Source organism: Accipiter gentilis, chromosome 1 (assembly GCF_929443795.1).
Source record: "Accipiter gentilis chromosome 1, bAccGen1.1, whole genome shotgun sequence".
NCBI classification, from domain to species: domain Eukaryota; kingdom Metazoa; phylum Chordata; class Aves; order Accipitriformes; family Accipitridae; genus Astur; species Astur gentilis.
In genome coordinates this window covers 24,465,067-24,485,917 of record NC_064880.1, presented here as the reverse complement: position 1 = coordinate 24,485,917, position 20,851 = coordinate 24,465,067, and the positions used below count along the sequence as shown (strand labels likewise).

The window sequence follows — 20,851 nt, the reverse complement described above, 5'->3', positions numbered from 1 at the left end:
AAAGCAATTGTTTTTTCTCTTTTTTTCACAGTACGCTGAAGTATATTGGAAGTCATTAGGATAAGGTACAGCTATCGCTGAGTGAAACATTCTACTTTGCTTAGTGTTGAGGATTTTTTGGCTGGGCAAGGGCATGTGAGCAATCCAGCCTTTAGCTGGGAATGAAACATAAGTTTACAAAGTGCTGAAGTGGACAAGGATGCTGTGTCCTTGTACTCTGGGACAAAGGAAGATAAGAAGAGGCTGAAAAACAACTCCTGGATGCCGAAGAATGAGATAAGTAACTGCTAGACACCTCGTGAAGAAGCTTGCACAGCCAATATAGCATAAGATCGTGTCACGTGAAACGGGGCATTGTACCAATTAGAGTATTGTATAAGGCGCGTGCACAAGTGCATAAGGTATATAACTGTGCTAAAAGTTGTAGTAAATGAGCTTCACTTGATCACATTGGCCTGTGTGTGATGTCCCCTGTGGATCCTCCGCAACAGCTTAGTAAATGTGGCGCCAATGTAATAATTAATTTCTGGATATTACACAGCAGATTGTTTTGGTGCATAGTGTATGCCAAATTAATTAACTCTTCAATAGGATTAAATATTAAGCTTTGGTATTTTGATATACTTTGAGGCAGTTTGGGGTACTTTTTAAAGCTTTATGGTAATAGTTCTTTTTATTTAGACACATAAGAGTGAGTAACAAATTATACTTTTAAGAAATGACAAGTCATTTCATTACCACTTACTAGCAAATAATCATTATTAAGCCTGTAATTAATACAGTACAATTTTTCTCTTAAAAGCAACACGCTTTCTCAATTTCATTTAATAGAATGTTGGCAGGGCTTGAAAGAGCTGGGCTGGTAATTTCCTCTGTTCTTTAAAGGATGGTACAGCAAACCCAAAAGCATATGTATGTCTTGGGTTTTTTTCCCAGACTGAAGTCAGATAAATTGCTCTGGCTATGTTTTTTGATACTTCCACAAAAGTATAAAAATAAAATCAAATAAATATGGTTTTGCCTGTTATAGACTTTAATGCACATATTGTAAGTACAGAGTGAGCAGCAGGCTTATGTATGTTTCAGCTTAGTAATTAGGAAGTATTAAGTTGTCATATTTGATCTTCAGTGATGGCCACCATTCTTCTTTGGAGGAAACAGCGTATATTCAATGCCAAGAGCTATGACGAAAGCTGCAAATCCCCACTTGAGTCCCCTAGTAAAGACTTCTGTTAAGGTGACAGGTTTTGCAAAGCCACCCATATATCTCCAGGCTTCATTGCTAGAAGAAAAACGAAACCAAAAGAATAAAACAAGATCAGTGGTGGCACTGATAAACATTAATAGGAATATCTTTGTTAGGGAAAAAAAGATGAAGGTATTTCAACTAGATTTATATTGAGACTGTAACATTTCTATCATTTAAGTAACAGGAGTTGCCACAAGTAAAGTTCATGATATTAACTCTAAACTTTATGCATGTAATTTGAGATACAAGTAACACCAGCAAACAACATAATTCTAGTAACAGAATCACCTCCTCAAGTTTATGTAATTGGTGTCTTCTGTTTTTACTCTTTGAAACAAAATCAGAACCTCCCAGCGCTTGCATGGGATGGAGTAACTACAAAGGCTAGTCACTGTGCTAGAAAGTATCTAGCATAGTTAAATCTTAAAAGGGAAAGTTTTTCCAGCCATAGAAAACTCATTCTAGTGTGGAGGCACTTCCTGTTTGACAATACGAAAAGCTGAAAAGATTGTGTTTTGCTAAAAAGCTACAGAATATTCACAAACCTCACAGTTTTGCTTTGCTGTTCTTAACCTACCTTGTTATTGAAACATTAGTCACTGCTATAATTGACTACAAGGATTTCTGTCTAGCACAACCAGTGTAATCTATAGAGATGGACACAGTTTCTCTTCTAAGGACTCAAAGTCCTTAAGAAAAGGAAAAAAACATGCACAGAAAGAAGCAATAAAATTAGAACCATCATTTCAGGAGTAGATGCAAGTTTTTTAAACAAGAGGGTCAAGTACATATATTCATAGATAATCCCCCTTGTGCAGATGGTTTCTGTGACTTGAGATGAAAGCACATTGGTATGGAAGAGTATCTTCTAGATGCTAGTACAGAGTACTAATTGATACTTTCACAGGGCTTACTTGCTATTGAATACGTACATTAATATGCATTTGCTACAAAGGCGGAAAGCTTATCTCCTGTTAAAAGGAACTTAATATAGCAAAGAGGGGAGCCCTAGAGAGGGTTAATTTTTCAAGACTTCTAGTGCAAGATATTAATAATGCAATCTTCTTCCAGATTACCGAGGCAAGTAACTTGATACTTTAATTTCTCCTTTGTTAAGGAAGATTGGCACAATACTTGTACTTGTCCTATGGAATCGAAATATTACTTTACATAAAATTTGAAAAGTTCAGGAGGAATCATCTCATGCTTTAAGAGTTTGACTTTGCTCCTTATTTCAACTCCTCACATAATTGGCTCCATCCCCTTCTTTTACCAGAGAAACATTTTTTTTTTTTTTTTTTTTATCTAGGAGCAACAAATATTACACAAGCTCTTTTCCAGTTTGCTGTTTTGTAGCACTTTCTCAACTTGGAAGTGTATTCACTAAAAGTTACATTAATTTACACTAAATGTATGATATTAAACTGTGTCCACTTTTTAAATGGGAATAAGCCTATTGCTTGCTGAAAACAGTTTTGTCTGAAGAAAAGGAAAAAAATTAATCTAACACTGCTTGCACTCCTCAGAAATAGAGGCAACATAAATGTGACACAGGCCTGGAAAGTTAATTGGTAACTGATAATCCTAAGGACTCATATCTCAAATGATTCTTATCATCATCAAAACTATGTTTTACTCCATGCTTACAGCCTTAAACTGTTTCAAAGGAAGGAAAAAAAGTGCTGTCAATCCCAAACCCCTCCAGAGTTTATAGCATGTAACAACTTTTTAACAGATTACCTGTTTACTCTTACATTTTTCTTGTAGTGGTCTGAGTAAAGCCTTTTCTATGAAGGCTCCTGGAATAGTTTGCTAATGCAACTTTTCCCTTACAGAAGAACTGGACTACACAGCACAAGACATTTAGCATTTTTATTCCCCAAGATTAAAGAGTACTTGAGCAAAGTACTACATAATTAATGATATGGCAGAAATATGTTAAGCCCTGTTTTAGCAGCTGCCTAAATGATCCAGAATTGCTCTAGCTGAAAAAGAGGAGGTATTCATTGTAGACTGGGACAACAGAGGTAAAAATCTGATCTTCCATTACATCATTCACTGCTTAGCAAAACGAAATGCACATTTGACTCAAATTCCACATTGTCTGCTAGTATATTTCTTCTTTTCAAATAAAGGCCTCCTGTTGTGTATGAGGAATACTATTTCTACTCAGAATGTCAATGTAAGTTCCATCAATTTCAGCAAGATCTGAGCACACAATCTCTTTGCTGAGAAGGGACAGGCTTGCTCATGTGTGGAAGACCTAATATTACTTAAGTGTTTTGGTGGATGAGGTATTGGTCATTGTGCCTGATCTGTATCATCATGAAACATCACAAAGTGCAAGGGTGCCTTGCAAAATGCAGAGACTGGTCAAGCTGATGCAAAGTGTGACCTCCACGCAAAAAAGTAAAGACTTAACTGAAATTCTGACTAACACAATCTAGATGCATTTTTCACTATTTTTACTAAAGAAAGAATAATCTGCAATGACAAGGTCCAGTTGATGCTACAAGATGACATATCAAGATTATTTTTGAGGCTTCTGCACTTACCGAGCCCACGGATCTCTAAGACCCCGTTTAGCTAGCCTTTCTTGGACCTTCTCTAGTGGAGTACCCTCTATCTTCCATTGCCTGTAGTCAGGGAGTTCCATTTTGCCATGGCCATGGCTGTGTTCATTTCCATGCCCCATACCTACGAGAAAAGAGAGTAGTTTTTTAATTTCACAGAAAGTATCAGCTTATTTTCACACACTTGCAAAGAACAGTACCCTGTACAGGAAAAATGGGGAGATTACAAGAAGTATTCCAAAGCACATAACATTGCACATGAAGCATCTTCTGCATTGTACACAGTACACTGTAGAACAAAGAGCTAAGAGACTTTATGCTGCCATTTCTGAAGTTGGTGATTTAGCACAGTAAGGCAAACTGTGCAGACTTAAGTGTTACTGTGTTGAAAGTCACCACCACCATTACATTCATGGAGCAGCTATGTAAATCTTCTGTGCCAGAAAATAGCGTCAGAAAAAACCATTGTTTCCAATGTCTATAAATGCTCTTTAGCAATACCAGGCCCCAGCAACTTGCAGGCTTTCCAGAGTACATCAAAAAGCTCAGAGTTTAGTTTGGAAATTTCTAATTTAGGTATGGCAGAGCTACGATCACCAAACTCTGAAGAAAAACATGAAAAAACCCAAAGACTTGGCTCCTCAGCTCCTTTTAAGTTGCCTCCAATTCAGTCAAACGTAACTGTGGCAATAAAGGGGTACAGGATAGATGAATGCACAAGGAGATGCACCTTACTAGTCATTTCACGAGGCTGGGAAATACATGCTTTATGTAGACAGACCTTGAGAGAACTATGAAAATATTAAGGTTCTCATTAAAAAACAGCGATCAAGGCAGATGGCAAGGTGAATGTTTTCAATGGGATCATGAAGGACTGGAAGAAAATAACTGGCTTTTAAGTCTCTATTTTCACAAAGCACCTGAGACTTCTGTGAGTCAGGATTTCCCATTTTGACACATATCTGGTAGCAAAGAACAGATTATGTCCTTAACTTTTAGGAGAATTGGCTGGGATGCAATGGTGCCAAGAACGCAGCTTCGAAGCCTGTAAGTCTTGCAGACCCCAAACTGTGGAAGCAAGCAAAGAGGATTCTCTTGCAGAAGGAAACCTGAAGAAGAGCTCTCATGCTGTCATTACCCGAAAAGCCTCCCCAGTCTATGTCCTTGCCATAAAAACCCAAGACCTCTCTCCGACCAGTATTTACCTTCCTACAAGAAAGAGGTTTATGCACACATAAACGCACACCAGCGCCCACACGCCGCGGCCAGCGGGCTGCACTGCAGCACCAGCCGTGAGCTCTCCGCCAGCAAAACCAGCAAAAGCAGGACCGAAAGGCGCTAGTGCCGAGGCCCGCTAGCCCGGGCGGGGCGGGTATCCGTCTAACGGTGCCTGGAGAAGGACCACGGTGGCTGCGTAAGGCCGCCCCGGCTCGGGGGCACAACCCGGAGCAGCAGACGCCACCGCCACCGACGCCGCCCTCTCCCCTCCCAAGCCCCCACACAGGCACTCCCGGGGTGGCAGCGACGCAGGCGAGCCCCAAAAGGCTCCCGCGCCTCCCGGCCCTCGGTACTTGCCCGCTCTCTGACCCTCCTTCAGGACGCGGCCGCCACCCGGAAGCGGAAGTCGGCGGGAGGACCGGCCGCATACGGAAGCGCAGCCAGCCGCGAGGGTTCCGGGCAGCTTCCGTTCCGGTTCCTCCCACTGTTTTGGCGAAGGCGCGAAGGCAGCAAGGCCGCTGCGCAGCCCTCTGCTACTCGCAGCACTCCCGTCGCCGTTTTACAAGGCAGGTTCCATACACGGAGCGGCGCAGCCGACTCTGGCGGAGGAGCTGGGGGTAGGCGGTAGGAGGGAGACACGGAGGAGAAAGCGGCCAATCCGTGCGGGGCTTGTTGGGGGCGGGAGCGGCCCAATGGGTGGGTGCGTTGTTGAGCTGCGGGGTTGGCAGTAGCTGGAGGTGGCCGCGGAGGAGAAGAGGGTGAGGGGGCGGCGGCGGCAATAGGAGTCGGTACCGGAGCCGTTGGGTGGTGGTGGCCGGGGCGGCAGCAACGATCCCCCCCTCCCTTTCTCTCTCCTCTCTCCCCTCCCCTCCTCTCCTCCTCCTCCTCTCTCCCCGCTGGTTGGCCGTTGCCCGCCGGTCGTTGCCGGGTGCGCGAGCAGGGACGGAAGCCCGCAGGGCCTGCGCGTGCGGGGGCGCAAGCCGTTGCTTCCCCCCCTCCCCTCCCCTCCCCTCCCCTCCCCTCCCCTCCCGCAGCCCGGCGAAAGGCGGTGGCGACGGCGCCGCGCTCGGCCCCCCTCTCCCCCTCCCTCCCTCCCTCCCCCTCCCCGCAGGCGGCGGCTCCCCAGGCACCGCAGAGGGGCGGGCGGCGGGGGAGCATCCCCGCGCCCAGCGGTTATGTAAGCCCCGGGCCCGCGCGCGCCCCCGGCCCTGACCGCGGAGAGCGGCGGAGCGCGGCGGCGGGGCCCGGGCCCGGGCCCGGGGCAGGGGCAGGGCCCCCTCGCTGCCTGCCGTCGGGGTTCGCCTCCTCGGGGGAAGAAGTCGCGGGGGGAGATCGGAGGTGCTCGGCGGGCCGCAGGAGCAGAGTTTTGGTTTGCGGTGGATGTGTCTTGAAAGAGCATCGCTGTTTGTTTCCGTAGGAGAAGCGGGCAGGTGTCCTGAAGTCGTGGAACTGCTCTGAGAGGTAAGTGGAAGTTAAGAATTCTCTCGACAGCTGCTTCTTGAGTGAGAGGGTTGCTTGGTTCTGCTGAGTACCCGTCTCTAGGGAGCTGGGCGTTTTGCGTGCCGTGGCTGTGTAATTGTGAAGTGTTAATTGTGTTAGTCTCTGAATAATTATTTTTCGTGTTTCTCAAGGTTGAGTATGTAGTCCCCTTCATCCGAAAAGAAGCTGGTAGAAGTTAACTACTCAGTCGGTGACTTATAAGGGCTTAAATCATTCCTGAATTGTAGATGATACAATAGTGCTGTTTCTTTACAGCGGAGTACAAATTCTGTTATATTAATTTTTTGATGCTCTTACAAGAGTGAGAACTAACAGTGGTTCATAGCATGATGCTGGCAGAATTTTAGTGCCTTTTTTTTTTTTTTTTTTAAATGTCCTGGTGTAAAGCTGATTCTGGGTTTCAGGTTTTTTTTTTTCTTATAGGGATACTGGGAGCGCATGAGAAGAGTTCCAGAAGGAATGCCATTATCATGTTATTAACAGTGAAAGTGTTCTAAATAGAGTGCCATCTGTTTAATCCAGACTGCCTCTGTCTGGTTTCACTGTTGAATATTTTTCACTGTGAGAGAAAGTCTGCAAGACTCAGAGCAGTCTCTTCTCTGCAGATGCAGTGTCAGGGTGAGAGGAGACACATTTGTTTTTCTGTAATGTGTGTGGGGTGGAATTGCAGGATGGCTCTTTATTTGTGAGGTGCCTAAATCTCTGTCTTACAGAGAATGAAGTTCTGTCAGATACCTGCAAAGTATTTCTTGTTTCTTATTGTGGCTGAAAGTTAATAGGTATGTGTTCGCAGTCTAATGTTGCTGAGGAATGTTGATATTTCCTAAAAAAAAAATTTTCAGTGACCCATAGTCATGTTAGATACCAGACACCTTGATTTTATTTTTGAAGGAAGAATACAAATTTCTGGTTTTATTTATGTGGGTTTTTATTTTGTTTTGTTTTTTTTCATAGTGCATGGAAGCATTACTTGATTGCTGAGTCTGTCAACAGGAATGTTAAGTTCTGATCATAGAATATTGGCTTTGTGTGACATATTCCGGTCAAACAGAATTGTAACAGAGGAGTGCGCTCGGCAAGATTTGTCTTCAAATATACTATCGCTTTCAAGGTTTAACAAGGCTTTGGGTAGCTGTTTCCCCCCACCCAAGTACATAAAACCTCTTGGTAGTAAAAACTGTGTGTAGTTGATAATTTGCTCTATGATGACATTGCTTAATATTTTGCTTCCTAAATTTCCTTTTCTTTCAGTATGGACCATACTCTTTCTTTTAAAAATAAGACTGCAGATATGAGGGATGTGATGTTTTGGGAAAATAGAAAGTTTTTGAAGCTGTATCTTCACCAAATAAATGAATCTGCATAATTTCAAGGGGGCTTACAGTCTTGCTACAACCTGTTTTTGAGAAGAAAACTTCACCATAATTACAGTGTCAGCCTGAAGAAAATAATAGTATGCACAAGGAACTAACATAAAGAAAAGAAATTTCCATCTTGTGTAAAAAAAATAAAAATGCTGGATGTCCTTTAGGAAGAGAAGGTCATTGGAACTCCATGTACAAATAACCAGTACTTTTTGTGGTTTATTCAGTTGCTTCTTTTTGTACTGTTCATGGTGGTGATAATTACTGAAAAGATTAAGTGTTCTAGAATACAGTTATGTTAGCTTGTATCCAGCCATGCTAGTTTATGATTTGCTGGGATTCCTGCTTATGTTACTAGGTTAGAGGAAGGTGGCAGGGTTTTCTTGAACAGCTTTTAAAAGCCCATGTTTCCAGAAATTTGTGTTGATGTGCATTCTGGATTAACAGATTGTGAGATACATTATGTGTACTGCTCTTCTCTGCCTATACTTATGATATTTGCTCTAGTACTGAACTGTGTTTAGTGGTATGCTCTTCATTATTGTTTTCTGGAATAGAGAGCTGTGTGACTGACAGTGACTTGAAGTATTTTCAGTTTTGAGATGACAAAAAGGGTTGTGGGGTTGTCTTGGTTGGTTGGGGTTGTTTTGGCTCAATATCTTAATACACGTTTGAACTACTTAAATACTGTATCTTTTTTTTTCCTGAAATTGCATGTTGCTTTCTCCAGCTTTGTATTAGTAGTCATTTGTAAGTCATTGGAAGCCTTTTGTCATTTGAATAAAACGGTCAATCCTGCTTTAATTACAATAATGATGGAAAAGATCTTTCTTTAGTCCACTTTGATTTCTTTGGATGCTTTTAAAAAAAGGCTGTGAAAGGTGGGGAAGCAAATTATCGTTTTAGGCAGCATTAGAGAGCTAATTATTTTATGGATAGTATCACAGTCTCAAACTACTATTTCACCTCTCTTTTGGAGAAGTGATATGCTGGAGCAATAGACTTAGTTTCTTCCTGCTTTTTTTTTTTTTTTTTTTTTTTTTTTGTGTCAACCCAAAGACTGTTATTCACAGAAATGGCCATACTGAGCTAATCTGATATTCTCTCTTGAAGCGTAAAGCTCTGGGATCCTGGTATGTGACAAGACCATTGTTTCAAGTCCTGCTTGTCTCCCACAGCTAAGCAGTATTTGCAGCAGGTGCTTTATTCTTACACTCTTTAATAGGCAAGCATATAGAGTTATTCCTTAGGTCAGCTCTCCCAGTCTTCAGTGGGGATGGTGTTTTGTATGGATTTTTATTCCATGGATATACTTAATTTTTAAAAACTTCTGAACCTACATATGGTTTTTGCATCTACCATGTTTTCTGGCAGTAAGCACCATATGCTTTGGATTTGTGCTGAAAACAGTGTTGATAATGCCGAGATGTTTTAGTTACTGCTGAGCAGTCCTTACAGAGTCAAGGACTTTTCTGCTTCTCACCCCACCCCACCAGCGAGGAGGCCGGGGGGGCACAAAAGTTGGGAGGGGACCCGGCTGGGACAGCTGACCCCAACTGACCAGAGGGATATTCTATACCGTATGATGCTATGCTCAGTATATGAAGCTGGGGGAAGAAGGAGGAAGGGAGGGACATTTGGAGTGATGGTGTTTGTCTTCCCAAGAAACCGTTAGGCATGATGGAGCCCTGCTTTCCTGGAGATGGCTGAACACCTGCCTGCCCATGGGAAGTGGTGAAGGAATTCCTTGTTTTGCTTTGCTTGCGTGTGTGGCTTTTGCTTTACCTGTTAAGCTGTCTTTATCTCAGCCCATGAGTCTTCTCACTTTTACCCTTCTGATTCTCTCCCCCATCCTGCTGGGAGGGAGATGAATGAGCAGCTGTGTGGTGCTTAGTTGCTGGCTGGGGTTAAACCACGACATGTTCACTCAAACACTTGTCTGGGCAGGAAAATAATTTTGGATTCCATTAATTTTCTTTATGCTTGTTCTCTTATGTTAAGTTATTATCTAGTATCAGAAAGTGGACCTGGAGGCTTCCCCAGCTGGCTCCTGGTGAAGGACATCTGTGCCATAGGAATGATCATTTAAGAAGTCCTGTGACTCTTTTCAGGGGAAATTGATCTGAGCAGAGGCGGTCATCAGTAGTAAGGTTTGACTTGCTACTTCAGTCAGTTATTTTCATTTACAAATAGAATAGTTGTGAGAAGTAATTCTTGACTGACTTAATGCTGTTTTCCACAGTGTTTCCTTTGCAGTTATTTGCTTGTAGTAAAAATTTCCTGCAGAGTTGTCAAGGAAACATTAACTTCCGAGTTGTTCAGACATTTCATGTTGGCTGTAAAGGTAACTATAAAATCGAGATGATAGCTTTTAGAAAGATTTGTAGGTGTCAGGTATTATCCAAATTATCTGTTGTTTTCTGTTGAACTTTTCTTTTGTGTTCTTCTTTGGCAGAAGCAGAGATTTTTTAAAAATGGAATTGCAGGAAAGTTGAGGTTGTAAGGGACCTCTGGTGATCACGTAGTTCGGTGCCTTTGCTCAAAGCAGGGCCATTGTACAGCTGGATTGTTAATATCTCCAAAGACAGAGACTCTGTGACCTCTCTGGGTAACTTGTTCCAGTTTTTAAACACCTTCATGCTAAAGAAGTTTTTTTCGTATGTTTAAGTGGATTTTCTTATATTTCAATATGTGTCCCAGATAGGTGCAAAATTCTTTTGAGAGTAAGAATGTATTCTGAGTTAATGCTTGTACAACTAACTGTAGATAAAATAGCAAGCTGGTTGAATTTTTCTCTCTGCACCTCTGCTTGGATAATTCATGCTTCTAATAACAAGAAAAATAATGTAAATATTTTTTTTTTTTTTTAAACTTCAGTCACAGAACAGATTTATGGAGCGACTTGGTCTCCTTTTTCTTGTATAGAGTTCTGACTTCAGCTTCTAAACTTGAAATAAAAGGTCAAGAGGTAGAGGAGCACTTCTGATGAAGTAAAATGTAGTCATCTAGTAAAACTCTACCACAAAACAAGATTCTCTATTGCCAGCAATTCCATAGAGAAGAGAACATATAAACCTTGATCAGAGTCTGGGTAAAATAATATACAGTTTGCAAACTGTTCTAACGCATGCTGCAGGTAATCAATAATAGTAGAAGTTTTGTATTGTAAGGAAAATTGCTGTGTGGCCATTAGTCATTCTTCTGTTAGTGTTGCATTTTTCTGTCAAATATAATGAATTTGGGCACAGGCTTTTTTATATTCTGCTTTCCTTAGAGCGAAAGAGGATAGAAGTGATGTGCTACAGATGTTCATTGTGTGATGTTTATGTTCATTTATAGTGTTTTAAGAATAATAAATAATGTGGTCATAGAACATATTTGTCTAACAAGCCACGTAGCTACTTTTAAACTAATCTGCATCTTTTAATTTAAGGCCACTGTAGACTAATTTAGATCTCATCTACCTTGATGAAGGATTAGGCTGAACTCCACAGCAGCGTTACTCCATCACTATGAGATATCATTTTCCTTCCAAATCCTGTGTTTCTTGTACTATGGATTCTATTTGAAAATGTTAGTGGGAATAAAAATCACTCATGGCTATCTACTGCAATAGATATTTTATTAGTAATCACAATTCAGATGATTTGTAAAAGACGCAACTATCATTGGCAAGTCACCTTTTTGGTCTTCCCTTGATTGTTTTCTGTTCTTCTGCAGGCAGTCCAGCTTGCCCCTGCTTCCCACTGCATATGTCAGATCTGCCACCTTGACCTTCTAGTGTGATTCTGTAGAACAGTATGGATTTTATGGTTCAAATTTATTAACTTCCCTTTGTGTGAGAATAGAGAGTGAGACACATTTGGAAGGAGATCCTTCTAGGATAGGGTAGTGAAATAAAATGTCAGGTGAATAAGTATTGCAAAGTAGTTTATTTATTTATTTTTCTCTCAGTACTGAATATCATTATTTGGAAAATACGAAGTTCCCTGGCTGCATAATACTGTTCAGCACAGGACCTGATGAAGATGGTTGGAGCAGTTCAAACCTGTGAAAACAGTCTTCCAGGAATTCCTTCTTTCTGCATATTCCGTGTTTTGTTTTTTTTTTTTTTCTACAAGACAGAGTAGTTAATGACATCTCATTTTATATTGTAAAAGTTATGCAGGTGTTGGACTAACAGTGAATTTTGTAGTCCAGAAATGCTAAGTCTGTGTTCTTGTGTGTAATCTCCATAATTTAGCTAATCTTACTACGTTTTTATTTTACTTACTGTGACTCTTCAGAAAACTGAATTGGTTAGGTCTTCTGTATTGGTGTCTGCATTATGTATGGTTCATGAGTTCTTCAAATAGTTATACGTTACTGTTTCTCTGAATTACATTTAAGCAAATTGTATGACATGGACATTTGTGCAGGCTGCGTGACTGTAGTTTGCTGATTCATACAGGGCAATGTTGATACTTCTGGGTTTTTTTTCTATTTCCATTCCCTATGTTTAGTAGTTTATGAACTTTAAAATGTAATTGTATTTAGGGTCTTCCTCCCCTCTTCTGCCCTGCCTTGACCCATACTTGGGCTGGGGGAGTTATTCTACATCTTTCTTGAAAGACAGTGAGAAAGTTTAAAAGAATGATCTTATTTTTCATGGCCATTCAGCTGAGAAGATATTGGATTGAAAGATAATCAGGTGAAATACGTGTAAAATTTGCTTGCTTTTTTTTTTTTTCCCTTCCTGGCTTCATTAATTTCCTTTTTATTCAAATAGCTTGGTTATTTCTGAGACTTCTGGTGTCTGTTTCTTCTTTCCATCTCCTCATCTTATTTTCTGTTTTGTCCTTTCTGTCTCCTTTAAATTTGAGAATATCTTGAGTTTTAGGAGAGGCTGGAGAGCAGCCCCTCTGCATCTGTTCTGATTTGGAATAGGGGCACAAGTTAGAAAACTTGATTTAGGAAAAATTCTGAAGAAGCTCATAGTAGTTATTCAAGCAACTTTACTAAATAACCTAAGCACAAGATTTTGGAGACATGTCAGCATAAGTGTAGCAGATTTTGTTTTAGAAATAGCTTAAGTTAGCTTGTCTCTGTAAATTTAAATATGACACTTCCTGCATGTGAAAACAAAGTAGCTAAAAATTACTATTTTTTTGGAATTTTTAAAATGTGAACTTTGTGAAGATCTGATATCTTATGACCAGTGTGCCCCATGTGTAAGCTACCCTGGTAATTCCACCATCTGCTTTGGACAGTGTGGTAGCAACATTATGATGGCTGAACATAGGGTGGTCAATAACCTTTTAGCTGAGACATGTTTCAGAAAGTAGGAGGCTTTTATGTAAACTTAGTTGTGGAAGGGGGTGGAGTGAGCAGTTTATCAAGTATGCTAGTGCATGCCACTGGAGTAGGGCAAAGAAGAAAAGTCTAAATGTTCAACTTTTGAGTTTTAATATCTCTTCATTACTCCAGGTTAGGCATATACTTTTTTGAAAAAATATTTGATGCTTCTGCATATGACTGTTGTCCCTCGTGCTGTATGGTTGGAAACATGGTTGTTGTACTGGTGTTTAGTATCTGCAAGTAGCTTAGTGAAAGATATCAGATCACTTGATAAGTGTAGGTACCTGCTATCCAAATTTTGCAGATGAAAATTCTTCATGCTTCTGGCACAGTTGAGGTCAATGCTAAGATTTATATCTACTTTTGCAGAATTAAGGTTAGAGTGTGAATTTCCAGGCTTCTATTGTAACCATGTTGTTTTGCTAAACTACTTGGAACTGAACTTCAGTAGACAAAACTAACGTGTGTTTGTTGTTAGAACCCAGTCTTGATAGTACTAGTCTTTCTTTGTAGAACAGTGATAGTATAAGAGTAAGAAGGGGTGTTAATATCTTTTCAAACTCTTAATATTTTAATAACAGCAGTGGTATAGACAGATGATTGGTTAAAGTCCATTCACTGTATTGAAATTACAGAAGAAGTGATTGAGAAGTTTGTTAAATAATAATAATGTGCCCTTTCACATAGAAACGTAAGGCATGCTGATGAAGGATTTATCCTAGCAAAAGCTCATATTTCTCTGTGTGTAACAGTGGAGAACTTTCCATTGCTTTTTTTTTTTGATGTTCAGTTGAGCCGGAACAGCATAGAGATGTGAGCTAAATATGGACACAGAGGAGAGTGAGGGGGGGGTTTAGATGTGAAAGGAAAAATGTCTAGTTCCTTATGTGCATGTGGATTTTTTTTTAAGATGCTTGTTTCTTGTTCTTAGCATAGAACAGGCCTTAGACAAAATTGCTGAGCTTCCAAACCTGCTTCTAGATTGTTAATTGTGTGTCCATTCTATTTGATAATTATGTAACTGACAAACCATGATACCTGATGGTCTCTCTTCAGTGTTGCACTTGTGCAATAGTTTCAAATAGAAACATCCTTAAGTTTCTGGAAGTTATTAAACCAGATTTGTGGTAATTTCTTGGGAAGATCGCAGAATGAGGTGCTGGTTTTGTCAGACTTCATGTGAGCCATTCTAATAGCTTAATTCATGTTAATGACCTGCAGCAGATTGCAGCGCAAATCTTGCCATGTCAGAGTAGGACGAGCTTCATGAAAATCTCTTAAAACAGTTAAATGTTACCTATGGAAATAAAAATAGAGACGGGAATCATAGGCTGGAGGCTAAGTTGAATGAAAGCAGAAAAGAAATACCTAAAATACTGAACTAATTTAAGCTATAACATTCATAAGTTGTATTTCTGTGCTGATTATTTTCATAGACGTTGTGACAGCAACTCTTCCTTTAAATCATAACTGTCACATGCATTTCATGATTTTGCAGTGAACAGGTTGGTTAGTAGCAGGCTACTACCTTTTCTGTTTGCTTAAATCTGTGCACCTGCCAAGGCTTGTTTCATGTGCTGTGACTCTTCAACTTTGCCTTCCCCCCAGGTTACTGTAAACACCAGGTGAGTTTGAGAAGCCTCTGTTTATCTGTGGAATAAGTGAACTTCCTAGCTTTCTTTTTGTTTTTTTGGGGGAGGAGGAGAGAACAAGATTTTCTTTCTCCTAACCATAATCAGCGTTAGAACTTGAGACAGCAAATAAAAATTTTAAAATAATTTGCCCTGAATATTTGCACAGTCTGTCCAGCTGATTGCTGGAACATGAACAGTTTAGCCGTGGCTTGTTGTCTGTGAATCTTCAAAGGACCAATTGCAGAAATTACTGAGATGGCCTTTTGCTCGTGCAGGTGTTGAGTGGACTTGGAATACGCATTGTAGTCCTTTAAGATGTATAGTAGTTCTAGTGACAGTAACTGCTACCATCACAGAATGTGTACCTTTTCTGCATCAGTGGTGAAACTACGTGTACAGTCCTTCTTTGTACATATAGAAATGAAACTTTGTTGGATTGTTACAGTCACTTTAGCCATAGAAAAATGTTTTTGAGGTATCTAGGTGTTTAAATCATTCAAATGGCAGCTGTTACACACACATATCTTGTGTTCCAGGAATCACTGCACTAAACTCTTTGAGAGAGTGCATGCTTTGCTGTTTTTTCTCTGTATAGGTTAAATCTTTCCAGTTAGCTACAGGTCTACTATGGTTTTTAGCAGTTAACTTTTACAGTTTACATGGCAAAACTGAAACTACTGCACTAATTTCCCTTTTTAATTGGAATTAAAATGTTAGCATTTTATGTCTAGTTTTTAACTTGCCAGGTTAGCCCAAACTTAAATTCTGGAAATATTAGGAAAATGGTTGGAGATGGTCTAATAAACTCCGTAATAATGTGTATACATTAACTTTGTAATTTTACCCTTTTTTTCCTAGCTGCTTCAATATTTCAAATTGAGTAAAACTCATGATGCTAAGGCAGAAAAATAAATGTGCAACACTGGGATTTCACATTTGTTGTGCACAAAGTCCTAACTGGGTTAAGGTCTGCAGATGGATTCCAGACTGAGTTAGGGGTCAGTGGCCAATACTAATTGGCATTGCTGCTGCTGAAATTGTGTAATCAAGTATTGCGCTGATTGTCACAGGGTGTTTTGTGTCCCCCCCCGCCCTTTACTTTATTTGGCAACGTATAATTACCAAATGTTCAAAGGTTGTTTTTTATTTCCTCTGTGCCCTTTTTCTCGAACTTGAATGTATAGGTGTGTGCTAAAGACAGAACACTGGGTTATATGTGAGAAAAGCAGCGGGAAATTCAAGGAAACTTAAGTAAAGAGGAGGGTGCCTTTAGATGTTAATTCCATCTACTAAATTAAGATTTGATGTATGTTGCAGAAAGCTTTAAAATGATCTGTTGGTCAGTGTGGATGCTATGCCTTCCCCCTCCCCCCCAGCTGCTAGGAAAGAGCTTTTCAGCACTGCTGCTTGTCATTTTACTGAAACGTTTTGTAGGATCTTTACCACATTTGGCTGGTGGAGATGTGTGTGGGTGTGTTGGTTGACTGCTCTTCTGTACTGATGATACTCTCATGATTGTAACCTACCAGAGACTGTATTTGATAGTTTGTCTTGATAATAAATTTTTGGTCTTGTGAGAGAGAAGAGGGCATAAGTCATAAATGGACATTACTGTGCTAATTAGAAAACCTTATTCGCCATTTTCAGCTTTATCAAGTTTTGAGGTATTTCAAATTCATATTCCACTTGGTAGCTTTTGATAGACAAAGTATTTTTCCTGCATGTATGGGCTTTATGCAAAATTCTGGTAAAAGTTATTTGATTGCTATTTCTATGAACTATCGGGACATTCTGCTTTAACGTGTGTTGACTTTGAATAGATTGTGATGATTATCTCTTTGTCTCTGTGAATGCAGACTTTATAGCTTTCTGAAATGTGTAATGTTGCTATTAAGTAAATTCTGTAGGTTTATGCATATACATCACATCTATGGAAAATAAAAAGGGTTTTGTTAGCATTTACTTTTTTATTGCAGGAGAATGTTTGAAGTTACAGTCTTATTTCTTGGTTTTAGTTATTCAAATGAAACAGGTAGAACTGATAAGGAAATAAAATTGTTAGAATATGGTTACAAAAGTCTTTTCAATGTGCCAATTGGATAGCTGGCAGATAAGGCAAAAAGCATGAGAATTTCCCCCCAAGTATGAAACTCCTGCTGCTCACTGGTAAGAAATAATTATTGTATAATCATCTTAACTTGCAAATCTGCACATAATTGCAAGTACCAGGGTGTTAGGTCTGGATTTGTATTTTGTTCAGAACAGTTTTCTCATGTACTGAAGTAGTCACATGTAGACTGTGTGGGTTGGTTTTGGTTTGTTGTGTTTTTTTTGTTCTTGTATTTTTTTTTTTGTTTAGTGTTTTTTGTTGTTGTTGGTTGTTGGTTTTTTTTTCCTTTTGGCTTTATACCTCATCAACCCTACTTTTTGAGAAGTTACTCAATGTTCTCTCTGCAGGTCCTCTGTCTGCATTCCAATAACCTCAGTATTTCTAAACCTTTGAAGTTGCCCTTATAGACTGCATGTGTTTTGGGAAGCATGCTGTATGAAGGATGTTAGATGAATACATTCCTTACACCAAAAACGTATAATCTAACAATTTCAGGTAGCTGGTGCTTGAACTTCGGTAAATGCTGCTGATTCCTATCAGCACAATTGCATAGAGAAACAGAAGAGTGACACTCTTAACAGGCTGTTTAATTAAATTTGGGCTTTGATTAAAATTTTTTGATCATGTGTTTGAAGAGAATGAACTGAATTTGCTGTATTGCCGATATAATTAGTAAAAAAAGTGTAAGATCATAAAGGTTACCTAGATGGGCAGTGTGACTTACCTGTAAAAGAATAAGGAAACTATTCATGTTTAGTACAGTTCATGTGGATGTATTTCTATTTCAAGTAGATGTAATATATAGAATTTGCTGAAGAAGATTAATGTTGCAAAAAGCAGTAGTATAACTCTTTGACATGTTTGCATATAAGGCCATCTCTGGTCTTTTTCCAAAGGTAAATTTACTCAAGAGACTTGAGGAAAGGAATAACACTGTTCTACCAACTGCTTTTGAAGTTTGTTTTTAGCAGGAAAAATATTTAGTATTACAAACAAAACCCCAGAGTTTCTCTGTGTATGGGTGAGGTTATGTAAAAATGGCTGAAGTTTAGAACATGAAGTCCTTCGTGACAATTTCTGCTGTTGATTTTTTGAGTGCAAGAAAGTATGTTTGAAAACCTAGAACATTGTAAAATTGACCATGTATAAATAAATTCCATTCCTCCCTCCGCACCAAACAAACTGGAGGAAGGGTACCGATGAAGCTAGCTGCCTGGATTTTCAATGCTGCCTGTTATATCTGTAATTTTCATAATCTTGAAGGACTGCTGCTTTCTGAATGTACATTCAGGCAGTATTTGACAAAAAAAACCCTTTTAATTTTGTTCAGGCTATTAATGTGATGGAAAAGGACTTAACTGCAAGGTTCAAGCAAACGACTTGAACTTCACTCGCAGACTTAACTGCAAGGTTCAAGCAAACAATTTATTTGAACTTCACTTACAGACTTAACATGCTACTATCGCAGGTTTTACAGATAACAATGGAGGAATGCACTATTGCAATTTTTTAAGGCAAGAGTAGTACATTATTATAACCACAAGCGATTCACAGACAACCACAAACGCATTTACAAACTTAAAGCATAAACAATACTCACCCCTCCAGGTAAGGGCTCTCAATCCCAGGGAAGTTACCTTGACCTGCATCCTGACCAAGGCGGGGGGGCAGGGAGGGTGGGGTTTTCTTCACAAGCCAACTGCATAGTTAGAGAAGTGACTCCCCCCATTTCCAGCCTGAATCTTAGAGTTTTTATCCCCTGACTTGTGGAATGGTGTGTATGACTATGTCTGAGTCGATTATGATATATGCCTAAATGGATTATGTATATCTGAGTGGAGTTTCCCCTTATCTTTCCTTTGTTGGTCTGTGATTGTTTGAATACACGAGGTTGTCATTTGAAACTGAAGCTGAAACCCTCCAGGTTTTGGGTTTTATTTTTATTTTTACCTTGCTCCCTCAGCAACTGAATAGTGGTTGGATTAAGACTCAGGGCATACTATTTGTTAAGGGATTTCAAGGCTCAATTCAGGTTTTGGTTCTTTGAATGGTGCAGCCGCTGCCCTGTTTAGTTTAGGGTTTATCAGACAACCCAGGGCTCAGCTGTCTACACAGCTCCCTGTGAGTGGTCCCTGCAGAGAGACAGGGCCTCAAGGCAACCCAAGGCTGGGTCACTTTTGTAACCCGTCATGAGTCGCCTGTGTGCACTAGACATGGTGAAACTCGTTTGTGAACTATGAGCCGGTAGTATTTAATATCTCGCTCTTGTTTTTGCAGTGTCAGCAGGGGTGGTAATAGTGCTGTGCATTTCTGTTGAAGTCATCAGGGATATACCTGTGGAAGGCTGTGTGCTTTTTTTTATTTTGCTTTTTTTTTTTTTTTTTTTATAATGCTCTGTAGCTTAGATAAATGAAAAGTATTGTGGAAAGTCTTGCCTAACAGGGTGCATAAAAGATCTGGTTGATTTAAGTTATTTGTGCTGGGTTTACGTTCCATTCCTGAAGAGATTGTATGCAAAGTTTTGTCCTAGGAAAAAAAGACTTTAAATTTCAGATAAAAAAAACCCACAAAACACAGAAACCAATGAAACATTACTCCCCAAGAAACACCCCCACATATGTTAGTAACCTAGTGCTCCTCTACTATTTAAAAAATATATAAAAAATTAACCACTTCACACTAAAATATTAACTAGTCTTTCCCTATGACTGGTCAGTCTTTATTCTGTTCTAATATTGATTTAACAGTAGAAGAATAACGACTGTGTAAACAATATGCATTGTGTTTAACTATTCAACAGTGAAGATTAATTATTAATCTTATACCAAGACAAAAGGGGAAACTGGTGTAGTTGTTGCATTAGTTTACGTTTACTAATGTTTTAATTCTAATACAGTTATTTCACAGAGAAGTAGCATATACTTCCATGTGATAGGCCACAGAATGCCAATTATAGTAAGCTGAGTTTCAGAATTTCATGAGAGCTTCTAGTAAGGTGATTAAAAGGGATTGCGCTTTCTTTAGAGGCACTGTTTCTTTGCCTGTTTTCTGTGAAGGCGAGAGTCCAACGAAGACCGCGTAATTTCTTGCTCTGGAGGAATCCTAGTGAAGTTAGCAGGGTTGGTCATGAGCATCAATTTTTATAGCACAGTCACCTTAATCAATTGGGTCAACTGTGTGGATAGTTGATGTTAAGGTAGCTCTTAATGGATTGTGTTGTACCGAATTAAGGTGGTCAGGAACATGTGTTACTTATGTGTGGCAATTCTGACTTGTACGGTCTGTCTAATCTCAACATAAAATAACACTGTTTTTCTTCTCATTTTGTGAGATTCTTCTTTGCGGTTCTTAAAACCCATTTCTAACTTTCAGAAAACAAGTGTGAGATTGGGAATGATCGACACTGAAATAATGCTGTGATGCATGACACGGAAGAAGAGAAGTTGTTTCCTGTAAAGTAACAATTGGCAGTAGTAAAGGCAGCTACGGTCTGAGCAGTTTTGACTCTGAAAGTTGAAACAGGTCTTGTGTTTCTGGATTCTTGATGCTACTCTGCTTTACCTGTGAGTAGCAGGCAGCCTCTGTGTAGGGCTTTGGTCTGTTTTGTGTGCAGGGCTTGACTGCCTCATATATTCTATTAGGTCAAGCAGAAGAGATCTGTGCTATTCTGAAATTGTGTCGTCTTGATGAGTAGTGGTGAGATCAGTGATGTTTCATGTAACTATATTTGTTGTTAACTTTGCTTTTGAAAGTCTGGGAACTTGTATTGAAAAAGCAAGACCAGAATATCAATCAGAATTAATTTTATCCTTGAAAACCATACGTCTTAAATGTGAATGATGCATCTGAGTCACACATATGAAATC

General features: G+C 39.7%; 2 protein-coding genes across 9 annotated transcripts in view; one reads left to right on the top strand and one right to left on the bottom strand.

Annotated features, from left to right (window-relative positions):
- Positions 1–1,012: 1,012 nt before the first annotated feature.
- On the bottom strand, positions 1,013–5,614 carry NDUFB3 (NADH:ubiquinone oxidoreductase subunit B3). 5 transcript variants are annotated; one of them, XM_049825613.1, is made up of 4 exons: positions 5,410–5,480; positions 4,816–4,890; positions 3,805–3,946; positions 1,013–1,282 (listed from the first exon to the last, which is right to left on the bottom strand). In XM_049825613.1, the coding sequence occupies exons 3-4, from the start codon at positions 3,942–3,944 to the stop codon at positions 1,126–1,128; spliced, it is 297 nt and encodes a 98-aa protein (XP_049681570.1). In that variant the 5' UTR covers positions 3,945–3,946; positions 4,816–4,890; positions 5,410–5,480; the 3' UTR covers positions 1,013–1,125. The 5 variants fall into 5 exon arrangements, with proteins under 5 accessions (XP_049681570.1, XP_049681656.1, XP_049681477.1 ...); XM_049825699.1 differs by lacking the exon at positions 5,410–5,480 and adding an exon at positions 5,028–5,357; XM_049825520.1 differs by lacking the exon at positions 4,816–4,890 and having other exon boundaries at positions 5,398–5,614.
- Positions 5,615–5,641: 27 nt separating this feature from the next.
- The window catches only part of HYCC2 (hyccin PI4KA lipid kinase complex subunit 2), a 55,119-nt gene continuing 39,909 nt past the window's right edge, over positions 5,642–20,851 (top strand). For 2 of the 4 annotated variants that reach the window (XM_049820544.1, XM_049820292.1), the window contains exons 1-3: positions 5,753–5,798; positions 6,458–6,501; positions 6,964–7,158. The gene's annotated coding sequence lies outside the window, so the exon portion shown is untranslated. Of the gene's footprint in view, positions 5,658–5,749; positions 5,799–6,457; positions 6,502–6,963; positions 7,159–20,851 lie in introns of those variants that run through there. The other 2 variants (XM_049820460.1, XM_049820379.1) reach the window with 2 other exon arrangements.